Below are 17,396 nucleotides of genomic sequence, written 5' to 3'. Positions count from 1 at the left end.
CGAGATTGAGAAAAATTGAGCAAAAAGGAGTTGATGAAAATGTTGAATTCAGAGGGGTGTTCTCTGGAAGTTTGTTCTCAGTTATTCACATGAAATAACCCATATTGGAAGTTAAACACGCTAATAAAAAAATTCATAGACCAATGCTGAGATAAGCCTCTCCATGGGCCAAACGCATTTGTGCAAGAGAGACTTTGGCCGTTGGATGTCATTATATGAGATGAGCCTGCAACCATTTATCTCGTCTTTTTGTTTGTAATTGTATAGTACCGTCTCTTCATTCTCTCCTTTTCTTTAACTCTTGAACAGACGTTTAAATGTCATTATATGAGATGATTAGAACCTTTGCGTGACTGACTGTGTTTGACCTTTTTGTTTCCGGGATGAACGATGGATGTTAAATTACTTAAATGTCAATGTGTATAATATGATCCAGATTCGGAAATTAGACGAGAGATCATCCACTGCTCTCTATCAGACAGAAAAGGTGCAAACTTTTAACTAAGCATCGATGCTCAGACTTGGCGTCGATCGCTGTCAGCTTACTTTATTTTCCTTTTTTCTCCTTGAGATGGGTCAGAGCGATAGCTTTGGACCCTTGGGCGACCCCCTCCATACTATTGCTCTTCCTCTTCACTCTTGACTCGAGAGAGACCCTAATAAAAGACCAATGGCAACTTGGAGAGAAACGTCGGGAAACTGGCTCCAGACCTTCAGAGCAGTAATTTGACCCGATACCTCTCAAAATGGTAGGTGCCAGCCCATTTGGATATCTGAAATGGGTCTAAAGTAGGAGTCCGACACACTTTTTTCATGCATCAAAGTCAGAAGACAGAAGTGGGTTACCGTTCTCTCTCTCTTTCTCTCTCTCTCTCTTTGATTTCTGGGGAGAACAAGAACAGGTGAATTGAGGGAGGTTGAGAGAAAGTCACAGATATGGGTGATGACTGACGAGGAAACCAACCAAAGGTAGGTATGATGATGAGGAAGGATGAGGAATGAGGATAAGGTAAACACAAACACTTAACAACCGAACAAAAGACATGGGAGATGGGGCTTCTCTTTTCAAACATCCATTTCTCGTGGCCGTGGGGTCTCGCAAAACTTGGGAGTTGGAGTCGGAGTGCACAGATTCTTGTTCGTCTCTCAACTCTCTTGGCATTCATTCATGATGATGATGGTAACTGTTGAAACAAACAAACAAACAAACATCCTTTCCAGTTTCCACTCTTAACAGAATCCATGCCATCCGCATGAGTTACACACACACACCACACCTTGGAAACTTGTCCAAAACCCAGAGTGGAACCAATGTGGATCCAACCGAACTGATTCAGCCCCGGGCCCCAGGTGAGTCAGACGTGACGTGGAATGATGGTTATACAGATCCATGAATTAGGTGTTCCAATACAAAGCTTGCAAGTTGCATCCTGTGGGAGAATCCTTTGTTCCCGGCTCTCCCAATCATCACCACCTATGACTCTTCTTGCTAAACACTAAGGCTGTGTTTGGTTTGAAAGAAAAGGTAAGGAAAGGAAGGAAAAATACCAAACACAGCCTTTCCCCTTCCTTTTCTTTCAAACCAGACAACACAACCTAACCGTTGCAAGATCTGATAAATTAACCTTAGAAAATCTCTGGAATTTAGAAGACACGTGGCCTTTCCCCATTTGAAGAAATGGCCCATTCCAACCCTCCTCCCAGGAAAATCCCATCCCATACGACCAAGAAAAAGACAAATGACTCCCTCAAACCCTATTTCTCTTCAACCCCATGCTAAGTCTCCCTCCATCTCTCTCGGGGACGTGGGTCATTTTGATTCTGGTTCTCATCTAAACCCAACAGACCCAGGAAATTGACCATTCCAACTCTGTTTCTAACAACAAACCAAACGGACTCTAAATCTTTTAGTTTTCAACAAGGTTCAAATTATAGGAATATGTATCGTTTCATATGATACGTGGTATGGGTTTTCAAACCCACCAAAACGCCAAATATTAAGATATAAAGGCGATTTTCAATAATTAATACCCTTTCTACATAAAGTTTTACAATGAGCAATACATAAAGTTTTTTTTTAATCTTTTTGGCACCAATAAATAAAATTTATCAGAGAATTATTACTTGAAATATGATTTCTAGAGTCTAGACAATAGAAAAACAGGTTACTTCCTGAATCCATAAATAAGGGTGGTTATTCTTGACTGAGGATCAAACCTTTTTATTTTTTATCTCACTGCATCCTGCCAATGCCAACGTTTGATCTGGCACCTGCATCGTTAGGTTATTTCTCTTCCTCTCATTTTTGACTTGTTGATCCCAAAACAAGAAAGAAAAAAAAAAGGACCTTGTTACTCATGTTTTTTCCCCTTACTTGGGGTACCCTTCCGCATTAGTGCCAACAGATCAGACTCAACCCAGTTTAAGTTGGGCTGGGTTCCAGTTGGTCGGGTCTGTAGTGTGTACCCAAACAATCACCCCTTGTCCAAATCAAAACCGCTGCAATTCATAGGTTTTACTCTGAGATGGAAGAGCTGCTTCCAGTTCCTGCTTTCTCAGCATGGTGGTGGAGTGCTGGAATGTTCTATCGTGAGGAACGCTATTTGCTTCCGACTGGATGGGTCTCACTGAAAATTGAGTTTCCACAGCCTTTAAAGTTCTATCGATGAAAGCTTCTCTTGACAAAAAATCCTTCATACGGCATACAAATTCTTCATGATCCCTTGCCTGAAAGTAGTAGGTAACCTAACATTAGCAAGTTAACCACAAGCTAGTATCAGAACATCACATTTCAATTTTCAAAAGCCTTGTGCAATACGGTGATGTGCTGAGCTGAGCTGCTAGCCTATGCCTTGGACGGAAAGGACATATGCTTGCGTAGGTTTAATTAGCTCCAGAGATTGCACAATGACCAACCCACCAAAAAAGATAAAAAGAAAAAGGGCACCACCACACGTGCACAGAGACAAACAAAAAATAAAAGAAAAAGGGACCATCAGATGACTCATCAAGAACCGGATGAAGGTACCATTGGCATTGGACGACTACCACTTGAACATATATTTACTATCGAGACACCATGCTCTGATTTGATTCTCCCTATTGAATAAAAACAAATAGAGCCAGTATCTCAACCCCCCAATCATAGAAGAACGTACAGGTTTTTTCTTTGGTTAAAACAGAGCGTACAAGTTGATGAATACAAAACCCAAACTGTATATAGATTTAAAACTTAGAAATAGACATAACGATTTGACAGAACACATAAAATTAGAATTTCAATGCTTGGAATGTAATGGTTTCTCGACTAATGTAATTGGGACATGATGGAATACACTGGGATCTAAGCCAGGGCTTTAGATCCTTCAACAAAATCCACTGGATTATTTCTTTCACCTCAAGAATGAATAGAATCATAGAAAAGGAAGCGGCTCCACAGTCAGGATTATATAACCCCTATTCAATTAGATAAAACATTCCTTCTAAACACTTTTTGAAAAGGGTCCACAACACTGGCTGTAGACCGTGGTACCACTTTATTTGACCTATTGCAACTAAACATTTACTTGTTGAATGAAAAATTTCAGTCTTGCGAAACTAGACTCTTGTTCTGGTCCACCCATATTCATTTATGGTCTCAGACATGTGAATGTGTTTGAAACATGTCTGGTACAAGCCATGGTTCAGAGTATGCAGATGCTCAATAGTCAAACTATCCAGATGCTCAACAGTCAAAAATTGAGTACTGGGCATTTAATCACTTTGATACTCCATTATTTTCTTCTTAACTTCTTAACCACAAAAAAAAAATGTTAAGATGAATATTAACATTTGAAGCTATTAAATAGTTTTAAGTATTCAATCTTCAGTGACCCTGAAAACTGATATGTATCATATGATATTCAATGAAATGTTGCAGTACTTTGAAATTTATTCTATGTACATCTATGTATGTAATCAGGTCAAGTCGGAGCTTTCCTACTTGGTGGGCCGCTTAGAGACCATCTGAATTGATCAAACTATTCAATCTTCCAATTGACATCATCCCTGTATCTAGTGTGTTGTATGAGCACAGACATGAGAGTTGAGATAGAGTCTAACCCATGGACACATCTACTGAAAAGTATATATTATAAAAATAGTTCATATTTTTCAAACTCTAACATTTACACCTACAAAAAGTATTGACTTTGTTACTTGGTGCATTTGATAGGAAAAAGCAAGGTTTTTAAAATCAAATCGGACAGAAAACCGTTCTGGGTCCGGTTCCTGGGTCAAACGATCCGACTGTCCAGTCTGAATGAATGGCCTGTTCTGACAGAAAAAGAAATTAAAAATGGTCAAAAACCATTATCTAGGTCAACAATTTGAAGGTTCAACCACCCAAAAAAGAAACCGTTCTAGGGTCTAGTTCCTAGGTCAAATGGTCCAACTGTTCAGTCTGAATGAATTGTCCGTTCTGACAAAAAATAAAACAACGGCCAAAAACCATTGTCTGAATCAATGGTTCAAAGGTTTGACCACCCGGGCCAGTGATTCACTGACCAAATCAATGGTTTTTGGCCAAAAAAACGGTTTTGAAATAAAACGAAACTGATCAAGTGATCGATTCCCAATTTTTCTGGTCCAGTCCGATTTTGAAATCCATGGGAAAAAGTGGCATTCATCTCATACATTAGCTGTTCATTTATGTTGCCATGAGATATTAAAAAAAAAATGATATGTAGCAGGGTCCAAAAAAAATCGTGGAGTGTCAAGATTCGATGCCTGTCCAATATGGACAAGTCATCCATTCAGGAGAGTCTATGCAATACTGATTGTACCTCTGCTTTTATTAGCATTATTCATATAATATGGGTGCATCTATATGCTGAAAAGGTATGATATTTGACCAATCAATACCTCCCGAGGTAAACTTTGATGAATACCACTCATTGGTTACCACTTTAATGATATCGATTGGTTGGTCATAAGGTTTTCTGATACCATGTCTTTCCAATATCATAGTTGCCTAAAAAGACAGGTTTATCTTGTACCATGATGTAAGGATGGGTTCAAATTCGGCCTATCAACAAAGGATGGCAAGAGGAATATGTAATGCCATTTTGAGCAATGTTTTAAAAAACGATTCAGAACTAGAACCGTTCTGGCCATTGGTTTCTGAGTTGACGGTTCAATCATTCAGTCTAAACGGACAGCCCATTCTAGCAAAATAAATTTAAAAAATAATTAAATTTTAAAAGCGACAAAAAACCATTGAATGGGTCAATGACAACTTCCCAGGTCAACAGTTCATTGATCAATTCAACGATTTTTTACTAGGAACCGGGTTTAGGATAAAATGAAACCAATAGCCTGAACGGTTCCCAAGCCAAACAATCTGACCATCCGGGTCAAAGGTGATTCGAAAACCATGATTTCGGGGCTCAAACCAAAGTGACACCTGGAAGATTCGTCAGTCATTCAGCCACCGCTAAACAATCTGAATAGCAGACTAGCTCAATTCAATACAATACAATACAGTAATATGATAATATGATATGATGTGATATGTGCATAATGTTAGATTAGAATGCAGTAATAAGTAAATAAAAATGGTGTAAATTTATAATAGTTTTAAAAGAACAACAAACCCAGATATAAAATCAATTAAGGAAATGTTGCCTTCTCCATCCTCCCAAATTTCTAGCCCTGTCATCAATAAATTCTACTTATCGAACACCCAGTTTAAGGGTGTGGCATGACCACATGGCTTTTCATTTTCGACTATATTAAGTTGGAAATGATCTAACACATAGGATTAGGATCTGATGCCCTTTCAATTCAGTTTGTAAAGGCTCATCTTGGGAAGTATATTTGTGTTTATTTGCATTTGTACTCTTCCCAAACTGAGCCCCCCCAAAAAAAAAAATCATAAACAGTATATATGATAATTGCAGTTAAAAACACATTTTATCAACATATAAACAGTTCATTATTTTACTGTCAATTTTATTAAGGTTATATTATCAAATTTAAGTTCTAAGTTGTTATTATCATCGTTAATCATAGGTGTTAAATATAATTGGCTCAGACCTGATTGTCCTGATTAATAATTGGGTCGGTTCTGGGTGATTCTTGTAGTCCCAATTAATAATCAGAGTGGGAATGGTACACCCTGCCCCGAACTAGACCTGATCCATTGACAGCTCTAATTGACTATCATTAATTCTAGACAAGGTTCAAAGTATCGATACAGAGCGGCTATTGGCCTGTATCGGTCCTTTTTTTTTTTAAGTTTTATTTATTTATTTTTCAAAACCAGTTCAAAAGGGTTGGTTTAAGTCCCAGCTACCCTCTGAACCAGGCCCTGACCCGATACAACCCCTATAGGGGTGTATCGAAAAGGCCCCAATACGGGCTGATATGTAACAATTTTTTGAACCTTAATTCTAGGGGATGCAAATGCAGGAGAATGCACACCTAAGCATATAGAAAAAATATGAGCATTTGCACGAAAATAATGCAGACAGAAAATGGTCAGTGTGATATATGTAATACCTTCGATAAAGATTTACTTCCAAATAAATTTCATTTTTCCTCAATTTTTCCTCATATAAGTAACAGTACAAACGAAGAGAGAGAGAGAGAGAGAATAGAAGGGAATAGAGGAACAAGAGCATACCAATCGATACTTTGGAGTCCGCATAGGTAGTTTCAAGTAGGCCATGTTTCTTGCCTCATAATCCCATAAAAAGGAGGTATGGTGGACCCACCTGTTTTTTGTAATAGATTGGGCATTGCCACCAAACTTGCGGTTACCGAACACATAATCTAGAATCAGATGAAAACATATTCATATCAGAAAAAAAAAAGTTATCTTCTTAGTTGTAATTTCTTTGGTCAAAATACCAATCACCTACTTCAAGGAAAAAAATTAAGAGCACAAAAAAAAAATCATCTAAACATTATCCCAATTATATATGATCGGCTACATGAATCCTGTTTTGGCATTCCGTTCTATTTAATGATATCCATTGTAAAATTACGAGTGCTTAAATCATTTCTTACTATTTCAACCCATGGCCTTTTTGTTCTGCCCTTAGCCCTTCTAGCCCCTTCAACTTGTAACTGATCGTTTTTTCTACTCACCCATCTCAGCATATTTATTATTTTGAACATGTTGTTTCTTGACTGCCCATCACGCTGCTGCATACAGCATTATTGACCTTCCATCTATTTTATAGAATTTTCCTTTTAATCTAATGGCTAAAAGCAATCATTTTGAGTAAAAGAAAGGAAACTGTGGCACCATATCTGATGGCTATAACAAGGACCTGGGATTATAAAATATATTTAGGATTTTTAAGCAATAAATATATTTAGGTAGGACACCAAACTTCTATATTTTAGGCCACAGTTAGACCATTTTATCTTGGCATGTCAGAAACACATCGACACATTCTTTTTATATTAATCTTAGTTTATCAACTATGCCTTGTTTTCAACTATTTTTATACTGTTTGTCAACTAATTCTATTTACTTTTTTCACATTCTTATTATACCCATCTACAGCTTCATATAAGGAGTCTACAAGGGTAGTTTCAGGTGCATTCATTTCCTACTTCATGATCTCATAAAAATATGTATGGCCCACATCCTCTGGTTTTTAATTTTAGGTTGAGCATTCCCACAAACTTACTGTTACCAAAGACATAATCTAGCACCAAGATGCATCCTGTCAAAGCATACTTGCCAAATATGCATTTCTTAGGTCATTAATTTTTTTATTTAATCAGTCTAACAAAGATGAACAGGATTAATTCTCATGCTCGAACAGATTCACAGAATTTAATAAAGTGAGAGCTAATCAGTGGAAATGTAAAATAAAAACAAATTCCTCCATATAAATTAGTGTTGTGAAGAGAAACGCAAAAGAGCAAATAAAGCAATAATATAAAGAGAGCATACAAGATTTATGTGGTTTGGCGTGTCAAACCTATGTCCATAGAGGATCCCTGTGAAATTTATACTATTTCTCAATCAACTGTTACAACCCTAGCAAGAATGCTAGTATTTATATCATTAAATTAGGGTTTCTTTTCAGCATCCTAATCTGGCTACAATTTAAATTGCAAATATTTCTAAAATACCCCTGTACAAGAATTGTATGAACAAATTTTGCACAGGCCCCCTTCTACGGGTGCTTTTTTTTTCTTTTCTTTCTTAATACAAGACATTCATCATTACTTATTTTTTTTATATAAGATAATTATGTCAAGCAAATTATTTTAGATACATATTCCAAAATATTAAAATAAGATACAAAGATGTGTTGACTTTTCAAGTTGTATCTTGTGGTGTCTGACATTATTGTGTCCAATAATGATCTACAAACGCACATGTCAAAGTTACATGCTGGTAAACTAGAAGAGAAACTCAGAAGAATAGATTTGGAGAAAAGAAAAGATTCCCTAACAGAAGTTGAAAATAACCAGTGGACCAATGACATTTGGTGGCAGCAAAGTAGAAAAATAAAACCATTTACCTATCTTTCTGTATATAGTTCTTCATCACTTTTAATCAACTTATTACTTGAATATTTACCCTCGAAAGATACAAAATATAAATAACATGGTGATAGTACATAAGGGATTTACTAATTCAGAGCTATGTACCATTTTCACGTAGGTGGAAGTGACCAATCCCTTGAAACACTTCATTATATAATGTGCTACTCCAGGACATGATTGGCTGAGGATATGGCTGTACACCAGGAACAGCATTTTTATTACAGATGAAAGTGACAAATAGCGTCCCATGATCAACAATGACGGTACCTCCACCGCTAAACCTTCTTACAACAGGAACCTGATCTTGCAGCACAGATCTAACTTCAAGAAGCTCAGAGGGTTTCCTACATAACCAAATTAGCATGATCAATTTCTTGCATATAAATACCTGAAAATATGAACCCACTACTTGACAAGGTAGAGTAAGTTTGCACAATTTGTGCTTCACTTGAACCATGCCAATCTTAAGCCCTATGCAGTCACAAGAGTAGTTAAGTTTGTAATAAGGAACAAGAAAACCATCACTCAGCCAAATTCTGTGTGATCACTGACTGATTTAGTTCAAGAATAACTTTGCCAAGTCATGTCACTCCTTTTTTTGGTAAACACTCCTTTATTGGGCACGTGGACAAAATAAAATTATTTAGAATTTTACATCTTTCCAAGTTACCAATTATTCTTTAAAGATAATTTATATGTTATCCAAAACCAATGATTCATTGGAGAGAACAAATCAATTTTCCTGAACCATGGTCTTGTAGCATGACAACTTGGGTCCATATCACAACCTTTCCATCCTTGGGATGGGGAAAGAAGCTGAAAGTGGATGGCCATGTAAATAGGGGGACAATCCAGTCAATTACATGAATAACACAACAAAGCTTGCATTGGCTGGCATGTTGGGGAAAGAGTTTGGATTAACGTTAGCTTTTTTTTGAAAAATAAAAATAAATTCATTAAAAACAAAAAGAGATGTCTCAGCTAAAACAAAAAAAAAAAAAAAACTGCAGCTTTGCACCTAAAATACAGTTTATGAGAACCATGAAAGAGGACAAGGATACTCAATTAGGGCTGGATTATAGCAGTTCTACAAGGACAGGGGCTGAATAAATCTCTTAGATGTAAAGATTTAATGATGAAAGAAGACTGCGACACATTTGTGGGTTGGTTAAATAAGAATGATACGGGCTCTTGGAAGTACAGATCCTTAATGAAGGAAACGGATCCATAATGTGGGTTGAGTTGTTCCATTGCAACCTGGGTGACCAGGGTTCAGATCTTGGAAACAGCCTCCCTGTGTATCTGCAGGGGTAAGGGCCGTAAGGCTGTGTACATCTGTCCCTCCCAAGACCCTGCATTGGCAAGAGCCTCATGCACTTGGCTGTCCTTTTTTAATGAGGGAAACTGAGAGGTTGGCTGCAGAACCATGAAGAAAGCATAATTGGACTTCAAGATGCATATGGATTAGCAAGACTGGTTCTCCAAGAAAGTATAATGTAAAGAAATTAGGTAGAGTGTCTAGTATGAACTAGGCCAACATCTATGGTGCTAAGCACATTGTTGTAGATATACTATTCATTTATTCATATGAATAAAATTTAACAATTACTGATCAAAGAATAGAACCAACAAAAAGGAGCAAATTTACCCTGAAATCCCCATGACAATGGTGGGAATATTTGTTCCATCATTGATGACACACCAATTCTCTGATGAGGTCCGAAGAAGCTGTTCCTCCAAGTATAGTTGATGTAGAATGGGTGCTCCTTTAAATCTTACAATATTCATCAGTGGAAGACCAATGCTTCTAGCTTGAGATATAGTACTCATTGAGCAGTAGGGTTCAGTCAGATCAACTTACTATCTGCTGATAAAAAATAAACAAATAAATAAAAGACAAATAAAAGAAAGAAAAAAGAATCCACTCACTATAAACTGATATGCGTCTTTCTTTGAAAAGAAATGATCACAACAAGGATTCACAATAGACCCTCTGTTTTCTGAAACTTGATATATCTATTTGCATGATGACATTCATCAACAACAAAAAGGAAAACCAAACAGAAATTCTTGAGATATTCTACTAATACATGAAACATAAAGGGTAAAATTACTGGTAAAACAAATGCAATAGAGTCTACAATAACAGATTTGCTTCTTTTCTCTTTGTAGAGGAGGAAAAACATTCTCAAAAATGAAAATCAACATAGAGATTCAGCAATGCCACAATGACAACTTTAGAAGAAATGACCAAACCATCTCCTCATACCTCAATTTCTTAGTTTGAAATCACACCTCCAATTCTTCAAGTTACACGGCAGGGTGGATACCCAAGATATAAATCTACTAAAGCTAGCAAAGTGGAACTTTAAAGCATAAAGGTGCACAATTAAACCTCAGATATGAAGATTCTCTAAGGAATATTACCTAATACTTGGTTCCCAACCCAACTCAACAAGCCAAGCCATTGAATTTCATATTTCTGGAAAGCTAAGTGTAAGGTTGTGATCATTTAGAACAGAATTTGGCCAGAGTTTTATTGACTCAAGACTCGAGAGCACTCAAATTATGACCAACCTAAAACTCCGTCTAGTTGCTGGTTGAACTTGCAAGCATCTGATGGCATTTTGTGCATCACTAATCTCATAGTATCGGTTTCTTAGGGAACAATTTGAATGTTTTTGTTTTTATTCATTTTTTAAATTGCCACATCAGCAAAAAAAAGTTGTGTTTCTGTTTTGAGAAGCAAAAACAAGTTGGTTTTGTTTTAGAAAACAATTCATGTTTTTCAAACCATCAATATGAAGGACTTTAAAATAAAAAACAAATTTTGGAATACAAATACTGTATGATTTATGAGATCATTGAGATGACGAGAGAACATTTTGATTTCAAACCAGAAATTTAAGAACAATTTTGTGGAAACAAAAACACATATACAACTAAGAATGTGTTTTATATGTTTTTGTTTTACAAACCAATTTATTTTTAAAACAGATGGTTTTAAGTTCTAACTTGTTTTAGGAACTCACTACAAGAAAAACAATTTACATCAAAGAACACCACTTTAGTTGCATCCAGGGCTCAACAAATCTAGTTGCATGTCCCAAAAACCAAAGCCTACTTTGTTAAAGTCTACTTGTCTTTACATGTGAAATAAGAAAAAGAAACGAAAGCAAGATATTTTGCTTTTAAAACTGGAAAGACGTTTCTTATATACAGATTTCAACAGCTCAGAAATCAAATTTGAGAGTGGATTGAAGACCAACCCATCCATTTACAGCCCATAACCAATAACAATCCAAGGGAAGTGAACGGAGTTCTTGTGCTTGGGTCAGATTGACAGTTTTAAGCTTAACTTTGATGGCTGCTGCTTGGGTAATCCAGGTAAATAGGGTTAGATGTGCTGTAAGGGATGAGATTGGTTACATCTTGCTAAACTTCTGTGGTGCAGTTGGAATTGGTATCTCATTAAGGGCTGAATTGGTAGCAGTGATTGACGGACTCAAATTATTGGCACAACAGAATTAGAAGGGTGTGATCATTGAAGGTGACTACAAAACAGTCATTTCATGGCTCAGTTCTGAAATAGAACCAGCTCAGATATTCAGATTTCTGGTTAGAGAAGCCAAAATGCTGGGAAGAAACTTGAACTGCTTCAAGTGGGTTTGATGTTGGCTAATTCTCTTGCATAATAGTTCAATTAGAGATGATGTCAATTGTCAAGGATGCATATGGGGAATGCCTGGGCCAGGGGTCCAATCGTAACCGGTTATGTTTTTGTCTAAATTTGTGTGATCAACTATTAGCTGGCTTTGTACCTTAGGGCTGAACTTGGGTGGGCTTGGGTTGAGAATTTTGTCAAAATTTGAATGGGTCTGGCCTGAAAGCCCAAGCTTGAAATGCTAACTCCGGCCAACCTGAGTTGCACCCCTATTTGTACCTTCTCTGCTATCTCCTTTGGACAACTAGGGAATCTTTTTCTTCATATTAATAAAATTCTGTTATTCACCAAAACAAAAAGCAGTCCATTCCATATACAAATTAATCGGTTGTAACCCAACCTAACCCACCTAAGGCTGCAAATGGATCGAATTGAATCAAATATAGGTAGATCCAAATTTGATTTGTTTATATTCAAATTCAAAACAGATATTATCCATCAGATTTATATTGGATTTGAATTGAATTCAGATTATAATTGGATATTGAATAGTAAAAATAAACTATACTAAAAGTGATCAAGATATTACATATTATTAATAAAATGAACTAAAAATCACTTTGATGTTGTATTCCATGAACAATACTTTTATGAAACTTGAACCTATGACAATTTAGTAAAAATACAACATTCAAACCATCTTTATTAATGGACACAATATATTTAAGTCTAATTGAACTGGAATTTATAAGATTGGATAAGGCTGAACCCATATTTGGTCCAAGTTCACACGTAATGGGATAGAATTCAAATTCAGAAAATTGGATATTGTTTGCATCCCTAAACCCACCCATTTTGATCCGCTTGCCCAAGTTAACATTTTTCTTTTTCTCTATTCTATATTTCTATTCCAAGTGGCACAACCAGTTCAGGTCAACCAGTGTACCTGAAAATGATAAATTTAAAATAAAAAGGAATTCTGTCCCCTCTTCTGGCTGCCAGTGGCAGAACCAGGTTGGGTCATCCATATACCCAAAAGTGACCAAAGAATTTAAAAGCAAAATTGCTAAAAAAACAAAACACGCACACACACACACACACACACACACACACACACACCCAAAAAGAAGCAGAAAATGTGGGGAAAAAAACACAAATTGGTGGAATTTAGACAACTTTCTCTTGGCATTTTCAACAAAACATATATGAAATATGAAAAGATATAAGTTTTTTTACAACTGTAAGGTAAAGTATTCATTTGTGATTAAAAAAGTGCAAAATTCCCCTGTACAATGAGGCTCTATACAAAGGATATACATTCAACTATTGTAACTTTACATCAAAATCCCTCCCATTATGAATTTACAAAACAATTAGACTTATCAAAAAAAAAAAAGTATTGTAGCTTCTTGCTTTAAATGCTTTATGATTTCCCATCCAAGAATACACCATGCCCAACACCCTCTTTATAGTCTCCTCAATTGCACTGCTTTCCTTCAAATATCCAAGCATTCCCCTCTCCCCACACTACCCGGAATATAACTGCTGGGGCAATTCTTGATGCCACTTTGCCACCTACATTCAAATCTTTTAAATCCCCAAATTCCAGGAAACTCCCAATATTGCCCAGGAAAAACATCTCTACCCCAAATAAGTCCATTTTAGTCCATAATCTATAAGAAAATTCACTATGCAGCTAGAGATGGTCTATTATTTCTTCATTTATGTGGCACATAACACACCTTACATCAGCCATTTCAATGCCCCTTCTAATCGCATTGTCTCTAGTTAAAATTTTGTTAAAATCTGGCTTCCAAACAAAGAAAGATAGTTTGGATGGGGCATTCCTATTCCAAATTCTTGCACTTGGAAAAACAGAGGTTTCATCCCTAGCTAAAATGCTGCAAAATGATTTGACAGAAAACTAGACTGATTTCTCCATACCCCACATTCTCCTATCCTCCCTTTCCCCACTCAGCTTTTTATTATAAATTATTGCAAACAGATTAATGGGGGATAACACTTCCTAATCATTCAAAATCCTAAAATTTAGGGATCCCATATCCTGTTTCCATTTTACATTTGCTGTTTCCACTTTTCATTTGCATATATTCAGCCCCTGTTGCATCCTTATTTACAGCTATTTCAAACAGCCCGGGGTAAAGTTCCATAAGTAACCCATCCTTCACACAATTGATCCTTCCAAAACACTACCCTTTTTCCATTAGCAATTTCGTACTTAATCCCTTCACGAACTATGGATACACTTTCTAAATTCCTTTCCACACTGAGCATCCATATGAGGCTCAAACCACATCTGAATCCCAATTTCTGTTATTATACATATATTTAGCTACTATTGCCCTTCTCCACAGGCTGTTCAATTTCTCATTGAACCTCCACAACCACTTCCCTAACATAGAAGAATTCACCTCCTTTAATTTTTAATTTTCTTATCCCTGAGCCACCCGTCTCTTAGCCTTACATACTTTCTTCCAAGTCAGCAAGTGGCATTTGGCTGCAACCTTCCACCCTCTCCACAAAAATTTCTCATCTTCTCCAAAACATCAGCTATTTTTGCCAGGATGGGAATAATGACAGGAAGTGAGGGTTCTTTTTCAATTTGTTATTAATTTGTTCATTATTCATTTAATTTGTTTATTTAATTATTAGTCATTTCACTGATTTGGCAAGCAATATATAGATAGAAGCACTGGATTAAAGAATACTTGGAGTAAAAAGGGAGTTTGAAGTATGATTGAAAATATCACTCGTGGCCATGGATTTGGTTGTTTTAAAAATTCCTAGTTGAAAAACTTCCAGACTTCAATGAGCTATGCTGGGTGTTCCTTACTCAATTTGAACTTGCTAAGCCCAAATAAGCAGTGTTGCAAAGATATCTGACTAAATGACTGACCACTTTGTGAATGGATGCATCATGCATAAATTGAAAGGACTGGACGTTCAGTTGGTCTGGATTTGTGCATGCACTTTAAAAGCTAGCGAAAATAATTTCCCACTTAAGCTAAAAGATGTAGCGAGATATGTAGTGAAAGGCTATTAAAGATTAAACCATTTTGTTCAGCCATTTTAGTTGTTACAACCCTTAATTAACCAGTAGAAAGTGGGTAACTAACTCAAGAAAACAAAAGGGTTTACCTAGTAGAAACACCCAAGCTAAAAAGACAATTCCTGGCTCAATGAAAATCCCCTGATGTTCCCACCTGACATCTAATTTCCTGTAATATCCAGATATCCAAAAAAAGACATGGAAATTTGATATGGGAGTCCAACTAGAACTTTTCTTGAAAGCCTGAGCTTGTCTCAAAAATATTGGGGACCCTAAGTATATAGAACCCACCACATACATGCTAATGTCGTCCATTGCTTCCCTGGTAGATTTGGGAAAAGGGGACTTCGCTATTTTAGTTGACTGAAGGCCCTAATTGCAAGAAAAGTATATCTGCATTATTGTGTGTAGTAAAAAATGACAACTAAAAAAGTTGAAGAGCAGATATGCCGACTATTAACAATAAATGTTTTTTTTTTTTTATGTTTTTTTGATAAAATTTCAGTTCTTTGGATATGCTTTGTAAGAGGAAGCAAACGTACCAGCTGAAGAATCCATTGAAAGTCCTTCGAACAATAGAGGCAACCATAAACGTCCCTGAAACAATATTCTTATAATTAGATAAAGAAAGAATTAAAATAAAACCAGAGCAACCTGCATAAAAGGAAAGAACTAAAATAGGATTGGATGAATGCTGGAACAAAATGTAATCATGGTTGGAGAACCAGGATTTCTTTACTCCACATGCTTCTCTGCAAAACATACCAGTGAGTAGCAGGCCTTCTCTTACTGCTTTGTCACAGAATGGACATAAGGACGAACTATGCTCGTATTCACTTGAAAAAGTAAACGATATTTTAGCAGTCCCTTTGCTTTTGCTAAAATCGGATTTAGCAGAGAAAAAAATAAAACTAAAAATATACCTGGTAAATCTCCAACGAATTGGATTTTGGATCTCTCCAACAAACAACAAAGTTGATAAGAGTCTCGGTTCCCTGAGTTGAGAAGATTCAACAACGAACAGCACGAAGTTGAAAAGAATCTCAGGGTCTGTTTGGTTTGTGATCGGAATCGGAATGGAAATCCCTTGGAATCGGAATCGGAATGGTCTATTCCCCGTTGATGCTGTTTGGTTCATCAAGAGGCTGGAATCGGAATCAGCCATGATTTCCAATTTTGCCCCTAATAAAAATAAAAAAACAGAAAATGCATGAAAATACCAAAAAATGCAGAAATTACAATAATTTTGCAGAAAATTCAGAAAATTGCATGAAAATACTCAAAATTTGCAGAAATTGCAAAAAAAATGTAGAAATTTTGCAGGAAATTGCAGAAAATGCATGAAAATACCTGAAATTTTGCAGAAATTGCAATAAAATCAGAAATTTGCAGAAATTACAATAATTTTGCAAAAAAATCAGAAAAATGAATGAAAATATCAGGAATTTTGCAGAAATTGCAGAAAATTGCAAGAAAATCAGAAAATTGCAGAAATTACAATAATTTTGCAAAAAAATCAAAAAAATGAATGAAAATATCAGGAATTTTGCAGAAAAATCAGAAAAATGAATGAAAATATCAGGAGTTTTGCGGAAATTGAAGAAAATGCAAGAAAATCAGAAAATTGCAGAAATTACAATAATTTTGCAAAAAATTCAAAAAAATGAATGAAAATAAATGTCTAAGATGCTAGTGAAACATTTGAAATCATTACATAAATATGTCTCTGTGTGTGTGTGAAGATTCACAGCATCATACATATGTACACACTGTCATGAAAATGTAGTGTTAATAGGAACTTGATGATTGGTGAACAAAAGGGTGGAGTGGTGCACATGCTGAAGATGAAACTTAGACCAAACAGAGTCCCTAGAGGTGGGAAAGGTTGCAGAAAATTATTGGAATTTAAGATTTTACAAATTACAAAATCAGATAGGACACAAAAATTGTATTTCTTGAAGTTCCTGTAAATCTACAGGGATGTTAAATGAAAAATGAACAAACTCAAAAGTACAACTGAGAAATATAAATATGTAATGTTTAAGTAAAAATATCAGGCAAAGCTACTTTTGTCAATCACCAAGAGAATTTTACAGAGAAAGAAATAAT

At 36.0% G+C, this 17,396-nt stretch overlaps 1 protein-coding gene across 4 annotated transcripts; it reads right to left on the bottom strand.

Annotated features, from left to right (window-relative positions):
* Nucleotides 1–1,997: 1,997 nt before the first annotated feature.
* LOC148854277 (uncharacterized) lies at nucleotides 1,998–16,450 on the bottom strand. 4 transcript variants are annotated; one of them, XM_088982669.1, is made up of 7 exons: nucleotides 16,211–16,334; nucleotides 16,053–16,123; nucleotides 15,830–15,884; nucleotides 10,202–10,420; nucleotides 8,659–8,897; nucleotides 6,665–6,813; nucleotides 1,998–2,727 (listed from the first exon to the last, which is right to left on the bottom strand). In XM_088982669.1, the coding sequence occupies exons 4-7, from the start codon at nucleotides 10,381–10,383 to the stop codon at nucleotides 2,491–2,493; spliced, it is 807 nt and encodes a 268-aa protein (XP_088838795.1). In that variant the 5' UTR covers nucleotides 10,384–10,420; nucleotides 15,830–15,884; nucleotides 16,053–16,123; nucleotides 16,211–16,334; the 3' UTR covers nucleotides 1,998–2,490. The 4 variants fall into 4 exon arrangements, with proteins under 4 accessions (XP_088838795.1, XP_088838793.1, XP_088838792.1 ...); XM_088982667.1 differs by having other exon boundaries at nucleotides 10,202–10,417; nucleotides 16,211–16,333; XM_088982666.1 differs by lacking the exon at nucleotides 16,053–16,123 and having other exon boundaries at nucleotides 10,202–10,417; nucleotides 16,211–16,450.
* Nucleotides 16,451–17,396: the final 946 nt, after the last annotated feature.

The sequence above is a fragment of the Nelumbo lutea genome, chromosome 4, assembly GCF_056320005.1.
Source record: "Nelumbo lutea isolate HS-2025 chromosome 4, American lotus-T2T, whole genome shotgun sequence".
NCBI lineage: Eukaryota > Viridiplantae > Streptophyta > Magnoliopsida > Proteales > Nelumbonaceae > Nelumbo > Nelumbo lutea.
Note: the sequence above shows the minus strand (reverse complement) of the source record. Positions and strands in the feature narration are given on the sequence as shown.